Source organism: Scophthalmus maximus, chromosome 12, assembly GCF_022379125.1.
Source record: "Scophthalmus maximus strain ysfricsl-2021 chromosome 12, ASM2237912v1, whole genome shotgun sequence".
NCBI lineage: Eukaryota > Metazoa > Chordata > Actinopteri > Pleuronectiformes > Scophthalmidae > Scophthalmus > Scophthalmus maximus.
The window spans coordinates 15,353,325-15,367,499 of record NC_061526.1 but is presented as its reverse complement, the minus strand read 5'-3'; the positions used below and the strand labels follow the sequence as shown (position 1 = coordinate 15,367,499).

General features: G+C 45.6%; 1 protein-coding gene across 3 annotated transcripts in view; it reads left to right on the top strand.

Annotated features, from left to right (window-relative positions):
* Positions 1 to 14,067, top strand: part of LOC118318530 (kinesin-like protein KIF21A) — a 32,291-nt gene extending 18,224 nt beyond the window's left edge. Inside the window, exons 7-36 of one of the 3 annotated variants that reach the window (XM_035648295.2) lie at positions 108 to 223; positions 793 to 988; positions 1,088 to 1,277; positions 1,467 to 1,530; positions 1,664 to 1,852; positions 2,267 to 2,314; positions 3,020 to 3,080; positions 3,197 to 3,308; positions 3,400 to 3,588; positions 3,718 to 3,917; positions 4,014 to 4,121; positions 4,262 to 4,330; positions 4,420 to 4,565; positions 4,672 to 4,816; positions 4,938 to 5,132; positions 5,232 to 5,333; positions 5,978 to 6,143; positions 7,778 to 7,835; positions 8,806 to 8,860; positions 9,047 to 9,255; positions 9,421 to 9,594; positions 9,886 to 9,918; positions 10,113 to 10,249; positions 10,350 to 10,434; positions 10,564 to 10,653; positions 10,755 to 10,913; positions 11,004 to 11,121; positions 11,219 to 11,389; positions 11,546 to 11,742; positions 11,909 to 14,067. In XM_035648295.2, the coding sequence (XP_035504188.2) occupies positions 108 to 223; positions 793 to 988; positions 1,088 to 1,277; positions 1,467 to 1,530; positions 1,664 to 1,852; positions 2,267 to 2,314; positions 3,020 to 3,080; positions 3,197 to 3,308; positions 3,400 to 3,588; positions 3,718 to 3,917; positions 4,014 to 4,121; positions 4,262 to 4,330; positions 4,420 to 4,565; positions 4,672 to 4,816; positions 4,938 to 5,132; positions 5,232 to 5,333; positions 5,978 to 6,143; positions 7,778 to 7,835; positions 8,806 to 8,860; positions 9,047 to 9,255; positions 9,421 to 9,594; positions 9,886 to 9,918; positions 10,113 to 10,249; positions 10,350 to 10,434; positions 10,564 to 10,653; positions 10,755 to 10,913; positions 11,004 to 11,121; positions 11,219 to 11,389; positions 11,546 to 11,742; positions 11,909 to 11,966 (3,840 nt within the window). In that variant the 3' untranslated portion in view covers positions 11,967 to 14,067. Of the gene's footprint in view, positions 1 to 107; positions 224 to 792; positions 989 to 1,087; positions 1,278 to 1,466; positions 1,531 to 1,663; positions 1,853 to 2,266; positions 2,315 to 3,019; positions 3,081 to 3,196; positions 3,309 to 3,399; positions 3,589 to 3,717; positions 3,918 to 4,013; positions 4,122 to 4,261; positions 4,331 to 4,419; positions 4,566 to 4,671; positions 4,817 to 4,937; positions 5,133 to 5,231; positions 5,334 to 5,977; positions 6,144 to 7,777; positions 7,836 to 8,805; positions 8,861 to 9,046; positions 9,256 to 9,420; positions 9,595 to 9,885; positions 9,919 to 10,112; positions 10,250 to 10,349; positions 10,435 to 10,563; positions 10,654 to 10,754; positions 10,914 to 11,003; positions 11,122 to 11,218; positions 11,390 to 11,542; positions 11,743 to 11,908 lie in introns of all 3 variants that reach the window. The other 2 variants (XM_035648281.2, XM_035648306.2) reach the window with 2 other exon arrangements.
* Positions 14,068 to 14,175: the final 108 nt, after the last annotated feature.

Genomic DNA, 14,175 nt, shown 5'->3' with positions numbered 1-14,175 from the left:
GATTCTCACTTGTAACCTTTCCATTGCAATTTTGCCATTTGAAAAAAATTGAGTGAAGTGATCTAACTCTTCCTCTCCAATGCCCTTTCACTCCTCTGTTGCTCCAGCTCGCCCTTGGGAACGTCATCAGCGCTCTGGGAGACAGGAGCAAGCGCTCCACCCACGTGCCTTACAGAGACTCCAAACTGACGCGGCTGCTGCAGGACTCACTCGGTGGAAACAGGTCCGTGGGGCTGAACCTCATGAGAATGCGCCAAACACCGCGTGTGCGAATAGAGAAAAGCTGAGAACGAACAAATGGAGAGCAACCGCTTCGAATCTCAAATACAGTATATCGCACTTGTCTGAATGAAAAACGTTTTATTTGCTTGTAGGCTGTATATTATATTTGTCAGTATGCCTGAAATAGCAGTGCTCGTCACTAAGAAGCCTATAAAGGACTAATTTCCTCTTTCTGACAAACTTGTTGATATGCAGATTAGTCATTTCAATTTGGCATGAACAACAGTAACACAGACACTGTTTTGCATTACATTTTACATTTGCAAAAATGTTTTTATTTTACTACAGAAGTTGAGCCATCGCTTTCCATTTTAACAGAGCAATCTCTTTCAACCCTCACCATGGTATCAATGCATTCAAATTCAAATTGAACTCTGTATAAACAATGATAAAGTCCAGAAAAGAAGACTGTAAAAGTCAGTCCTTGTGGCAGTCTCCTCTATCTGCAAACACTTTATTAATAATCTATTAATACTAATGATTATTATTCCTCATCTCTGTGTTCTCCAGTCAAACTGTGATGATCGCCTGCATCAGCCCGTCGGACCGGGACTTCATGGAGACCTTGAACACCCTGAAATACGCCAACCGAGCGCGCAACATCAAGAACAAGGTGACAGTGAACCAAGATCGAGCCAGCCAGCAGATCAGCGCGCTCAGGACCGAAATAGCTCGGCTGCAGATGGAGGTGATGGAGTACAAGACGGTAAGGATGTGAGAAGTGCTAAAACATAGCAGATCTGAGTGGAAAAAACACTCCACTGTTCCATGATATTAAATCGCCCCCCCCTGTGGGGGTTTCCAGGGAAAGCGAATGGTGGGCGAAGATGGGATGGAGGGCATCAACGACCTGGTCCACGAGAACTCCATGCTGCAGACGGAGAACAACCACCTGAGGGTGAGGGTGAAGGCCATGCAGGAAACCATCGACGCTCAGAGGGCCCGACTCACACAGATCCTCAGTGACCAGGCCAACCAGGTTCTGGCCAAAGCAGGTGATTCAAGCAGCTCAGTGCTTTTTGTGCTATAGACTACTTTATATTAAAACTACAGCAAAATCTCGATGAAAATTCAGCTGGTTCACCAAACTTTGTGACATAGTAATAATAAAAAAAAATATTGTACATGCCCCTGACGGGTCTATGTATTCCACATTAAAGTCAAGTTGATGCTTCTCCTTATAGGTGAAGGTAATGAAGAAATCGGGAACATGATTCAGAACTATATCAAAGAAATCGAGGAGCTCAGGTATGTATCCTATCCCATTTTATGATGGGTGAGCACATCAGAAATTCAACACCCAAGAATATGTTTGATAGCAGCGTGAGAAGCTCGGCGGTGATACTGCAACGTTCAAATTCGACTCTCCCGCCTCCCTCAGGGCTAAACTTCTGGAAAGCGAGGCCATGAGCGAGAACCTCAGGAAGAACCTGTCGCGAGCCGCCACGCGCTCCTCGCTGTACGGAGGCCCCGCCCTGCTCGCCCCCGAGAACGAGGCCAGCGACGTCATCACGATGGCCAAGAAAAACTTGGAGAAGCTCAAGAGGAAGGAGAGGAAGAAGAAGAAGAGGTATCCTGGAGTTTGGGGGGGTTGATGTTGAATAAGTGCATTCGTTGCTCCGGCTGGTTTTTACGAAGCTCGTTATTGAATAAGTCTTGGTACAAATTTTCCTTTCTGATATTAAATCCAGTGGATGGGTCGAAGTTTTGCTGTCGATGGCAATTACACTTGCATTCAGGCTTATGACCTTTTGAATTCTGTCTGCCATCTACATCTCTGCAATCAGGCACCATCGTTTGAACGCACTGTATTTGCACTGCTCTGGTCTTTCTCTTCGCTCTATCTCACTCACTGTCTTTCTCCCATCTTGCAATATTCCCTCACTTGTTCCATCTCCCACGGCCTGTCCCCCCCTCCCCTTCTACCTCCTCACCTCACCACCCTCACCACCCTCGCCCCCCTCACCCCCGTCCCTCTATGAAGGCTGAGGCGACACGAAGAGCATCACCGTCGAGAGGTTGAATCCGCCAGGTTTGCTATGTCCCATCTAGGATCGAGTCAAAATACACAATCTGAATCTGGTTTAGTTATCAGCTGGTTGGGCGGGGGTTGTTTTTTTGTTGTTGTTCCGATTGAAATGCAACAAGTTAATTGAATTGATTTCAGTTCATTCTTCCAAAACTAACTTCTTCTGCACCGACAGGTGGTTTACACTCCTGGAGGGCAGCAGGTCTCTTAACCAGGCTCTCACCTTTTCCTCTTTAACCCTCTGTTCTTGCTGTTTTTCCTCTTCACTGCACACTGCAAGATATTGATCAGATATCAGATATCTTTAAATGGGATGAAACATTTTATGGAATTGGGGGGGGGGGGTATAGTGAAAATATTTGTTGTCTGTAGTATATTTGGTCAATGAATCTTATTAGTGTGTGGCAGCCCTTCTTACAGTGAAATCAGTTTGTAATAAGACTTGTAATAACGTGATCATTTGATCCTGTCATTGTTTTCTTAGTGTCATTAATGTTTCTCCCCGTGCACTCACAGCAAAATCCTTCATTAATCCACACTGATTCCACCTCTGCTCCCGATCCAGTGAAGTGTATAATCATTTGCATGTGCCCTTCACCAATCGTTGTGATAATTCAAAATGCTGTTAATACAAATCTGACCCACAGCCTAAAACTGCACTGGTTGCTGGCCGGCTGATGCTCTTTTTTTCTTCTTCTACTGCTTCAGTGCCATCAAAGAGGAAGTCCCAGACAATGACCAGGAGCGAGGAAATGAGGAGGCAGACGTGGTAAGTGGCCAAAGACTAGATCAAGCTTTTTAGATTAGTTATTTAAAGATGTTTATCACACATTACTTTGTGTTTATTTTGTTGTCTTCACCCTGTGTGTACTTCTACATCACCAGGAAGGCAGCGACCATGAAGAGGGCGAGGATGCGGATGGAGAGGAGGAGGACTTTGACTTGGCGGGAGAAGAGACGTCTGACGAGTCCGACTCTGAAGAGCTTGAGGAGAAAGGTAAAGTTATCTTTTACGTGACAAGTGTTAAAAGTTGCTACCGGGGACGGGAAAGGCGTCAGGATCTAATGATGTGTGGGTGTGTGTGCAGAAAACGTCCAGGCCGACTTGGCCAACATCACTTGCGAGATCGCCATCAAGCAGAAGCTGATCGACGAGCTGGAGAACAGCCAGAGGCGCCTGCACACGCTCAAACAGCAGTACGAGCAGAAGCTGAAGATGCTGCAGAACAAGATCCGGGACACGCAGCTGGAGAGGGACAAGGTGCTGCACAATATGGGTAAGAGACACAAACAGATACTTGACTAATATTCCCTGAAAGCGATACGATGAAGAAAATCTGCCCCGTCTGGTAAGGTTCGACCAGAACAAATGAAAAGGCCTCTTCCCCGTTCTCGTTTCTCCCCAGGCTCGGTGGAGTCGGGTACCGAGGAGAAGGCCAAGAGGGTCAAAGCCGAGTATGAGAAGAAGCTGAGCTCCATGAACAAAGAGCTGCAGAAGCTCCATTCAGCTCAGAAGGAGCACGCTCGCCTGCTGAAGAACCAGTCGCAGTACGAGAAGCAGCTCAGGAAACTCCAGCAGGACGTGACCGAGATGAAGAAGACAAAGGTATGTTTTTTTCCCCCCCAATCACATTTAACAGCCTCTTATTTTTAATTTTGCCGTGGTGATTTTAACCCCGGCCATATTGTGTGCATCCACCAGGTGGTGCTGATGCGTCAGATGAAGGAGCAGCAGGAGAGGAACCGGGCCACAGAGTGCAGGAGGAACCGGGAGATCGCCTCTCTGAAGAAAGACCAGCGCAGAGCCGAGGTACCGTGGATGGAAACACGCAACATCACTTTTGATTGTATTTGCTATCGTACTCTTATTTGTAGTGTATTTGTAGAGGTACAGTCAAGGTAAATCCGACTAAGCTCACCGACAATTACATTTCTCGTCTTGCCGTGCAGCACCAAGTTAAGCAGCTGGAGGCCCAGAAGAGACAACAGGAGCTGATCCTACGCAGGAAGAACGAAGAGGTGAGACACTCACAGTCACTCGGAGATGGCCTGTAAATTAATCTCCACCAGTGGGGCAATTATTTATCTTTTTATGTGAACTGTATAAGGTGACAGCTCTTAGGCGGCAGGTGAGGCCCGTGTCCGGGAAGGTGAGCAGGAAGGTGAGCTTGCCTGAGCCTCTGCAGGAGCCGCCACATCGAGCCACACCGTCGAGGCCGCAGACTCCTGGAGGATCCCAGTCCAATGGAGCCAGGTGAGACAACTGATCAGATGTAACCTGTGTACAGTATGTGTGTGGTGGTGTGTGTATAAAACACTTAAGTATGTGTTTTAACACTATTTTAATGTCTTCCTCGAAGGAGTTCCCCAGTGCGATTGGGAAGTACCTACCTCAGCAGGACAGCCAGGGTCAAATGGCAGTCACTGGAGAGACGTGTCGTCGACATTATCATGCAGAGGATGACCATCTCTAACATGGAGACAGAAATGGACCGACTGCTAAAGGTAAGACTGGGTTGTCATGGGCATGAAAGGGGCAATACAAGGCAAAAAAGGGAGAATTTAGCCATTTCCTGTCCTGGAAAAAACAAAAGACTCCTTTTGCCCCCCCCCCCCGCCATCGCAGCAACGCGAGGAGCTGACGAGACGGAGGGAGCGAGTGTCCAGGAAGAGAGAGAAGACGGCGGTGGACGGTGCGGATGCCGACCGCCCTCTGGCCTCCATGAACGAGGAGCTGGAGTCTCTGGGCGCCAACATCGACTACATCAACGACAGCATCGCCGACTGCCAGGCCAACATCATGCAGATGGAGGAGGCCAAGGTGAGAGAACATCAGGAATACAGTTATGCCCTGTACGATACATTGTACGATGACTCCACAGTGACATTTGACCGAGCATGTCGTTGTTCTTGGCTGCAGGAGGAAGGAGACACGGTGGACGTTACTGCGGCGATCAGCTCCTGTAACCTATCAGAGGCCCGCTTCCTTCTGGACCGCTTCATGACCATGGCAATCAACAGGGTACCGACATATCTCACTGGCCCAATGTCATCTTGTGTGTCTTCGTTTTGCATTTGCGTGCCGACTAAGAGGTGAAGTCGGGTTTCTGTGTCACTCTGGAAGCAACTTATTTAAACTGACAGCTCCGCTTGAATCTTCATGAGTCATTATGAGTCATGTAACCCCCCAGCATTATAATCCAACATGGATTAATTACAACATGAAGTGCTGCTCATGTTTTACACGCATGTCTTTGAAAATGAATGTACCACATAAATTGTATTTTGAGTGCTAGTGTATGTTGCTGGTTGTCGTGGCAACTTGCTCACAATTGCCCTATTCATCTTGTTTTCCTCATCGTCGGAGCCCCCATCATACGACTGAGTTCAATGAGACCTTAAGTGGAGCAACTTGATTGAATTAAGTTTCAATAAGATTAGATCAGATTGGATTTGATTAAACCCTAATTGGTCCGGTGAGGAAATGTGGTTCAGCGCAGCGGAGAGCGGCGAACGGGCACAGATCAAACGAGTGAAGAAGTGGAAGTGATTAGCACAACGCGGTGACGTTAGAGGGACGCCGACCCCGTGGTATTATGTTTGACTGTTTCTAAGATACACAAGCAATAAAAAAAAAAAACCTGTCGGCTGTTTGTGCTCTGTCAGGGTCTGCAGGCGGCGCAGAAGGATTCCCAGCTGAAGGTGATGGAGGGCCGGTTGAAGCAGACGGAGATTAACAGCGCCACCCAGAACCAGCTACTGTTCCACATGCTGAAGGAGAAGGCCGAGATCAACCCCGAGCTGGATGCCCTGCTGGGCAGCGCCCTGCAAGGTTAGGAAACACCGACAACACCGATACCGGTCCGAGCATGTCTCGCACAATCACCTTCTCTGCCATCTTTTTCTTTCGTCGCGTGGCTACATATTATTTTGCAGGCTTCAGTTTCCTGACAGTGTGTGCAAAGAGCACTGAGACTTTTTGTCACTGATAATGTGTTTCTTTACGAGTGACAACACGTGAATTAACACATAGAGCCTGTAAAATAAAGAATAACCCCCTTTTTCTCATTCTTGGGTTGGATTTTGATTTGGTTTCTGTTTGTTTCTTCTGTCGTGTTGGTGCGAGCTCAGAGTTAGGTTACCTGTCGCCAGGTGAGTATGGGATGCATAGAAATGTAACTATGTCTGAGAGAGCGTGGTCCATGCACACCGCAAAATATCTAACGGGGTTTGCCTCCAGCAGCTGTGGAAATATACGATCAAAAGAGAAACTGAGCCTTTTGGTCATATAGACACATTCTAATCTCAGTAGCGTTTCCAATTCAAGTTTCCAACATTAACTCCATCAATTTTCTTCTCTTGTTCTTTAAACAGCGAAAAAATTTGTACTATGTGCCAAATTACAACTGTGTTTCTTAGCTAGATTAAGAAATCTTGTAGTGTGCATCGTCCATCAATCCTTTCTGGAAAAAAAAGAAACTAACCAAGCTGAAGTAACTCCGTGACGTGCATGACGTGTTGTGTTAAGTCTCCTCCGTTCCCCCCTGTCTGCTAGTCAGTCCCATTAGGGCTAGGGTTAGTTCCCATTTAATCAAGTTGTTGTCATTAAAAGTGAACAGCAGTTATATACCCACACAGCAGCAGCTCAGGAAATTGAAGTCTTGTGTATAATGGCAGTTTGTGCATCTACAACATTCATGTTTTTGTGTGTGTAGCTTTCCGTCTCTTTCCTGCTTTTTCTCGACAATCAAAGAGGCTGTGTTTCAGCTCGTGTACCTCCATATTTCGAGTGCAGCAGTGTGTTCACACTGACAAGTATGGCAACATGCAGTTTAATTCAATGTACCGGGATAGTTCACTCAAAAAACAATTGCGTAAAACGACCCCTTACCCTCAACGCTCATCATCTTGTTTACGTAGAGGCTGCGAAGGATGCACTATCGCATTTTAAAATGCGTGAAAATGGCGGCCAAGGAAGGACATGTGGACGTGTTTTATATACCACCTCAGGTCTTATAGTGCGTCCATGGAAGGGGGACATGTCGTCGGCACAGGTGACGGGGTACCTTCCCTGTGGCATGACATGGGAAACACACACAAGAAAGTGAAACGTCTGATTGATTAGGGAGAACACAACCATGTTGGAAGTAAGGAAACTACTACATGCGTACTAGTAAATATACTGTGTACTACGTCTGATTGCACTGACTGAAGTATCCGATTTGAGACACAGCAACAACTTACTGTAACCTCCTCTGATATTGTACTACTGACTCCCGACGGCCCCCTTTTATCCAAACTACACCCGGTGACCTTGTTTAAAACTGCTGAAGCTGTGTTACTGCTGTTACTGTTATTTGTAGTGATTGTAGCTTTCTGGATGGACATTTCAAATTCAATCAGAAAAACCATGACTATATCTGTTTTGTGTGTGTGTGTGTGTGTGTGTGTGTTTCCCCGGTGCAGAAAATGGAGATGACAGCAGTAGTGACGAGTCCACCCCCAGCCCAGCCACAGAGGGCAGGTAAACACAGACTCGCAGTCTGAGCTTTTTTTTTTGTCCCTTCTGCTTAATAGTTCAACAACACCTTTTACATTTTAAGAGTATTTTTCATGTCGTATTCAATAAGACTAATTGAAGGCATTTGATTTTGACATGTCATTAGTGGCACCTGTGCTTTCTCTGCTACGACAGGGGTGAGGTCGAATTGTCAGATTTGCTTAGGGAGTTTCCTAAACCCTGACGTGACCCAGAAGTATTTCATCGGCAGCCATGATTAGAGGTGTTCGGATTCTCTAAATGCTAAAGAAAGTTGCTCCAATGCTTCCTTTCCTATCTCCTTTAGCGTAGAGTTACACTTGACCTTCCAATGCGAAAGGAAAGGAGAAATAGACGCCCCACAATTCATTGTGGCAGCGTTATTTAACATGACGTGACGCGCACGAACGTAAACGATTCAATCCGAAGCAGAAGTAGATGAAGTAGAAGAGTATGAGTATGAGTATGAAAAGTGACGCACGTCATCATGTCAGTTACTGTTACTTGTGAATCATTTACATCTGATGTCACACGGTGGTAATACACACTGAAAAAGGATGAATGGAGCCGCTGCGTTTTTTGTAGTCCTTCAGAAAAAGTATTTTCCCCACGGCAGACGCACTTCAACAACATCCGCCGTCGCGTGATGACGTAGTATAGTGAAAGTTGAGTCGGATTCTCTGAGCAGCAGCGCTTCAACTTTGTTCTTACAGTGAAAAAATCACAGAAAAAGTTATGTCAAGTAGACTATAAGTTAAATACCGTTCACAGTGGCTCTAAATCACAGCACAACAGAAAAAAGACTTGCCATTAACAAAGCTGATTGCCTCCTAAAATCTCCCTGTTATATTAAAGGTATTCCTCTTAAAATAAAGAACAATGTCATATAAATGTGTTTTGCTATTAATTCTGTTACATTTGGCGTAACTGGTTGAAATTTCCTGACTTGTTTCAGCACACTTGCAACGGATCTCATGAAGTTATGCGGTGAATCCAGGCCGAGAAGTAAGGTACTGTACTCTGTATGAAAAAATCTGTTTCTTAGGGTTTCTTCAGCACGTTTGTTCATGTGTGTCAATACTTGGTTCCATTTCCCATTCCACAGTAGTTATTTTTAGGATTTGGTACAATCACTAACTGGTCCATTGACTTTGTGAGTCAGCTGATGTTTGAGCCAAACGCTCCTGCTCCCGCAGGCTCGCAGGCGGACCACCACGCAGATGGAGCTGCTGTATGCCAGCAGCGGGGATCCGTCCCATGAATCCCCCACTGGAGACTTCGCGGCCCCCTTGCTGCCCCACTCGGAGTGCCTGGAAAGCCCGGCAGACGTGCAGGGTCACGCGTTCGGTCAAACCCTTGACCGCGAACAAACCCCATCTGCAGCGTCGACCAGGCCAGCTGGCATGTAAGTGTTGAATGCAATCTATCTATCTCTGTCTCAGCAGCTTTTACTTTTAAATGTGGCATATTTATATTCTGCTAAAGCTCATCAGTCAGCGAATGAGCAAATTCCTACATTTATTAGCGCGCCAAAGTACAAAATCCCTCCTGACAATGTTGCTGTGCGTAGATCTGGGTCCAGGTCCCCCACGGGGACGGAGAGGAGGCCACTGGAGCGCTCGCCACTCAGCAGGCGGAAGATGCCAGACAAAGGGCCCACGGCGACACACATCCCGGCACCTGTACACACATCTCCTGTTAACGCGGCAGAAGGCAAAACCAAAGGCAGCGACTACAAAACACTGTAAGTCATTTTTTATCAGGCAACTAGGAAACAAAAAATCAACGCAAACAGAACTCATATATAGGCACACTTCTAGATGGTTGGCCGTCAAAAGTGCTGCAGGTTTTTTTTATGATACTCAGACAGTGAATGGTTCTGGTCCCCTGACTTTTTTCTTGCGCCACCATGAGGTTGACATTTTGCGCCTTTGGGTGACAATCAGAAAAATCATTGTGTAGTTAGATTCAGGTGTTCTGCCTGTGTTAGCTGTTTCACTGTAATCTTTGATACTATCTTGTTTTATTTTGTCAGGTTGGAGGAGTCACCTGTCTTTGAAGGCCACAGGTATTAGCTCATCTTTTTTTTAATGATTTTATTAAATGTTATTAAATCTTATTTTCTAATATGACTGTCCTGCCTGCTGCTTCTCTTTAAATACAAAAATATTTTTACTCCAAGAGGTAAAGGACTGATTTGTCAATGGAAGATACATTCACTAGCTCCAGTTTTTAATTGTGCCATCATGTGTGTTGTTGTAGAGGCGTGATCAACCCCGTGACCTCCCCTAAGAACAGCCGGGGGGCCAAACTCCAGTGTGTCCACGTGGCTGAGGGCCACACCAAGCCTGTTCTCTGTGTGGATGCCACTGACGATCTGCTCTTCACCGGATCCAAAGGTAAAAAAAAAATGTGATTGTTTTCAATTCATAAAACATTATTTCCCCCTTTTAAAATATTACCTTTAAATTCTGTGTGTCTGCGTGTGCGTGTTTTCAGACCGTACATGCAAAGTCTGGAACTTGGTGACGGGTCAGGAGATCATGTCTCTCGCAGACCATCCCAGCAGTGTTGTCTCAGTCAGGTACTAGTCTAGCAAGAATACAAATTCAATAGCCGTAACTGTACTATTTGTGATCACGTCATGTGCTTAAATGTACTTTTGATAAATGGTTTTGCCTGTTTTTACTTGTTTTTGTCGTTTCATTTCCAGGTACACCTCTAGTCTCGTCTTCACCGTTTCCACCGCTTACGTCAAAGTCTGGGACATACGCGATTCTGCCAAGTGTATCCGCACCCTTACGTAAGAGCACCACCCCTACTCCCAACATCCACAAAGGGCTTGATGCTATGCAAATGTTCCGCCTCTTACGGCGATCTTTACATGTCTTGTGTATGTGTCAGGTCGTCCGGCCAGGTGGGTTCAGGCGACACCTGTTCCTCAGTCCGGAGTTTATCCATCCCGCCGGGAGAGAGCCAGATCAACCAGATCGCGCTCAACCCTGCTGGCTCCTTCCTTTACGCCGCTGCCGGCAATTCTGTACGCATGTGGGACCTCCGCAAGTAAGTGTCATACACAGAATAGGGTTTTGGTTTCTGAGAGGCATACAGAACAGAACCAATCTTTGTTTTCCCTCTCCTTTGTTTCTTTAGGTTTGTGTCCACAGGGAAGCTGACCGGCCATTTGGGTCCTGTCATGTGTCTGACGGTTGATAGGTTAGGTAATGGACAGGATGTTGTCCTCACTGGCTCCAAAGACCATCACATTAAAGTAAGAGACACACTCTCACAACAGTAATTACTTTCACATTCCCGTGTACGCAGTAAACTACACTATGTGTCGTGGGTGTACATGTGTCTTTCTCCAGACGTTTGAGGTGGCAGAGGGTGCTCAGGGCAGCATCAGCTCCAGCCATACGTTTGAGCCCGCTCACCAGGACGGCGTGGAGTCGCTCGCCGTGCACGGAGACGTTTTCTACAGCGGCTCCAGAGACTATTACATCAAGAAGTGGGACTTGGCCAGTAAACAACTGCTGCAGGTGGGCTGCTGCCATGGCCTTGGGGATTCACTGTCATTCAAGCTTGACTCCCCAAACGTTTCTACATTTTCATTATATAAGCTGATTTGAAAGAAACACACAACACAAAACAAAGACAAATCTGCTCTGAATAACTTGTCTGCCTTCCTCCAGCAGTCGGCCAGTGCTCAGGCAGACTGGGTGAGCGCCCTGGGCGTGGTGCCGGGCTCCCCGGTGCTGGTCAGCGGATGCAGAGGAGGACTCCTGCGCTTGTGGCACGCCAACTCGCTGGCGCCCCTCGGCGAGGTCCGGGGACACGACAGTCCCATTAATGGCCTGGCCACCAACGGCAGCCAACTGTTTACTGCCTCAGAGTGAGTCACGAAACAGGCTCATTTGAATTTCGATGCTTCTTTTTATCACTCTCAAGTCTGTTATGATGCTGTGACACGATTCTAGCAAACATACTAAATCTAAAACTCTTTTTGTGTGTGTGTGTGTGTGTGTGTGTGTGTGTGTGTGTGTGTGTGTGTGTGACAGTGACCGCACAGTGAAAATTTGGGAAGTTAAAGGATCTCTGGAGGAAGGAGTCCACTGACATCACATTCTTTCGTAATCCCAATGCGGACCTGAGCAGTGTCTCCTGGCCCCCAGCCAGTCAAAACCAATCTTTGGATGGGAGCCAAAAGTAGGTCAAGGAAGTGTGGGCAAAGATCAAAAGGAACATTGAGGTTTTACTGACGATTTCAGGTCAAGATGGATCCCTGCAGTGAGCAGCAGCACCTTTCGTAACTGTGACAGAAAGTAACAAAAAAATGAAACATGGATTTATGGATCTGTGTTAATTGATCCAGAAGTCTGTCCAGTGCTTTCGTCATTCCTCTCAGTTCAGCCCCGGACGACGTGGATACCCCCCATGCATATGGTGAATTTTGTCACATCTGCTGAAGAAAAGAAAATTTGTTTGGGGGGGATGCAAAGCTTTGCTTCCTCGCACCAATTGTTCTTTATAAAAAAAAAACTGCTACTGCTTGACTGTGTCCGAAGACGGGCATTTCCAAGTCCTTTGAATCTTCTGTTTATGTGAGTCTGTCCTGTGTTCACATGATGTGTGATTTTTAAGTATATATGTGTGTGTGTGTGTGTGTGTGTGTGTGTGTGTGTGTGTGTGTGTGTGTGCGCGTGTGTGTTACGCTGTAACCAAGGACCAAATAACTACTGAAACTCCATTTGGACGTGTTCTTCAGCTGTCACTGCCAAACCCTAAACCCTCCAGTGGAGCAAACATGGCCTCTACAAAAAGAAAACAAGGTCACCCATATGGCAATTTACAATTTTTTTTTCAAAAAAGTCCTGTATTATTATTATTATTATTTCCAGTGTTTTCATCAGTGTTCACCTCCTGACCGATACCATGTCTCTGCAAAAATGTTCACTCTGGCAGAAACAATATTGCTTCATTCTACTATACAAAAGTAGAGAGCAAGCAAATACAGAAGAAGCGCGTGTGAGCTTTTCACACGAGCACACTCTACACTTAAATCCCGCTTTCTATCTGCAAATGGTCTTATCGTTAAAACGCAGACTGAATAGCTGTTCCATCCAGATTAAAACGTGTTTCCCCAGCTTGGACCGTTCAGAGCGAGGTAAACACTGTTTATCTTTTTGTCTAGCGTGTGTGTTGTCAGCAGTCAGCGCGCTCCCCTCCGGCTTCTCCGAGCTGCAAACTCTCAGTACTCTGGGCACCACACTTTTGGAGTTTGTCGGAGTGAAATGAGTTTAAATGAGACCTTGATGAGAGGCTGTTAATTATCAGAATAATGTGAACGTGAATCATTCATGTTGTTTAAAGCAAGCACCTTTTTAATTCCTTATGTAGTGGAGTATGAAATAGATATTTTGCGTGTGTGCGCGAGCGTGTGTGTGTCAATCCAAATTGTGTGATACATGTGTGTACATGTGTAGGTTCTCTCCATGTACAGTGCTGCTCACCTCTGCTGTCTTAGCATCTGTAAACTGTACACGTTTCAAAACATCAGTCTTTCAACTTGAGCGTAAAAGGCTTCCAATTATTTATTTTTGTTTGTTAGACTTTTGCCGTTGAGTGTTTCTCATCAGTCACAGATTTTGAACTCATTCCCATCCCATGCCTCTGATATCTTAGAATCATAGATGACGGACTGCACAGGATTTATGTGTTTCTCCATAATCAGAGGTGTATTATCAGTGCCTGTTATAAATCCTGAACTGTAGCTATTGATTCTAGAATCACTACCTGATAAGTGTGATCACCCCTCATTAAAATGTTCAGGTCAACAATTTATCATTTCTTTGAAACTTATTTCTGGTCTGTGTTTGAGGTTGGAGGTACTGTAGACACTGTTAACGGGGTTTAAATCAATGGGACTAAACTATTTGCACTGAAAAAAACAATCATATTTTTTGTGAAATACAAACAACATAAGAAAATGGTTTTCAGTCCCATCAGCTAGCACTTTGCTCAAGAAATTATCCCCGTATCCTTAATATAATCTAAACGATCCTTCCAATTGCAGTTGTATCCTAATTTGAGATCGGTTTGTAAATCTTCTCTCGTGTGTAAATACAACTATGCTGTTGTTTTCTTTTTCGGCTGATCTGTTGTGCACAAAGCTGCAGTGGGAAAATAGATTTTAAAATAAAACGCTTTTACAAGTGTACAGGGTTTTGTTTTTCGTTTTTCCATTTTTTAAAAATGTATTAATGGCTCGTGACCACATGGTGGTAGTACTGTAATATGAGCGGTGTACTACTGTATAAGTAATCAT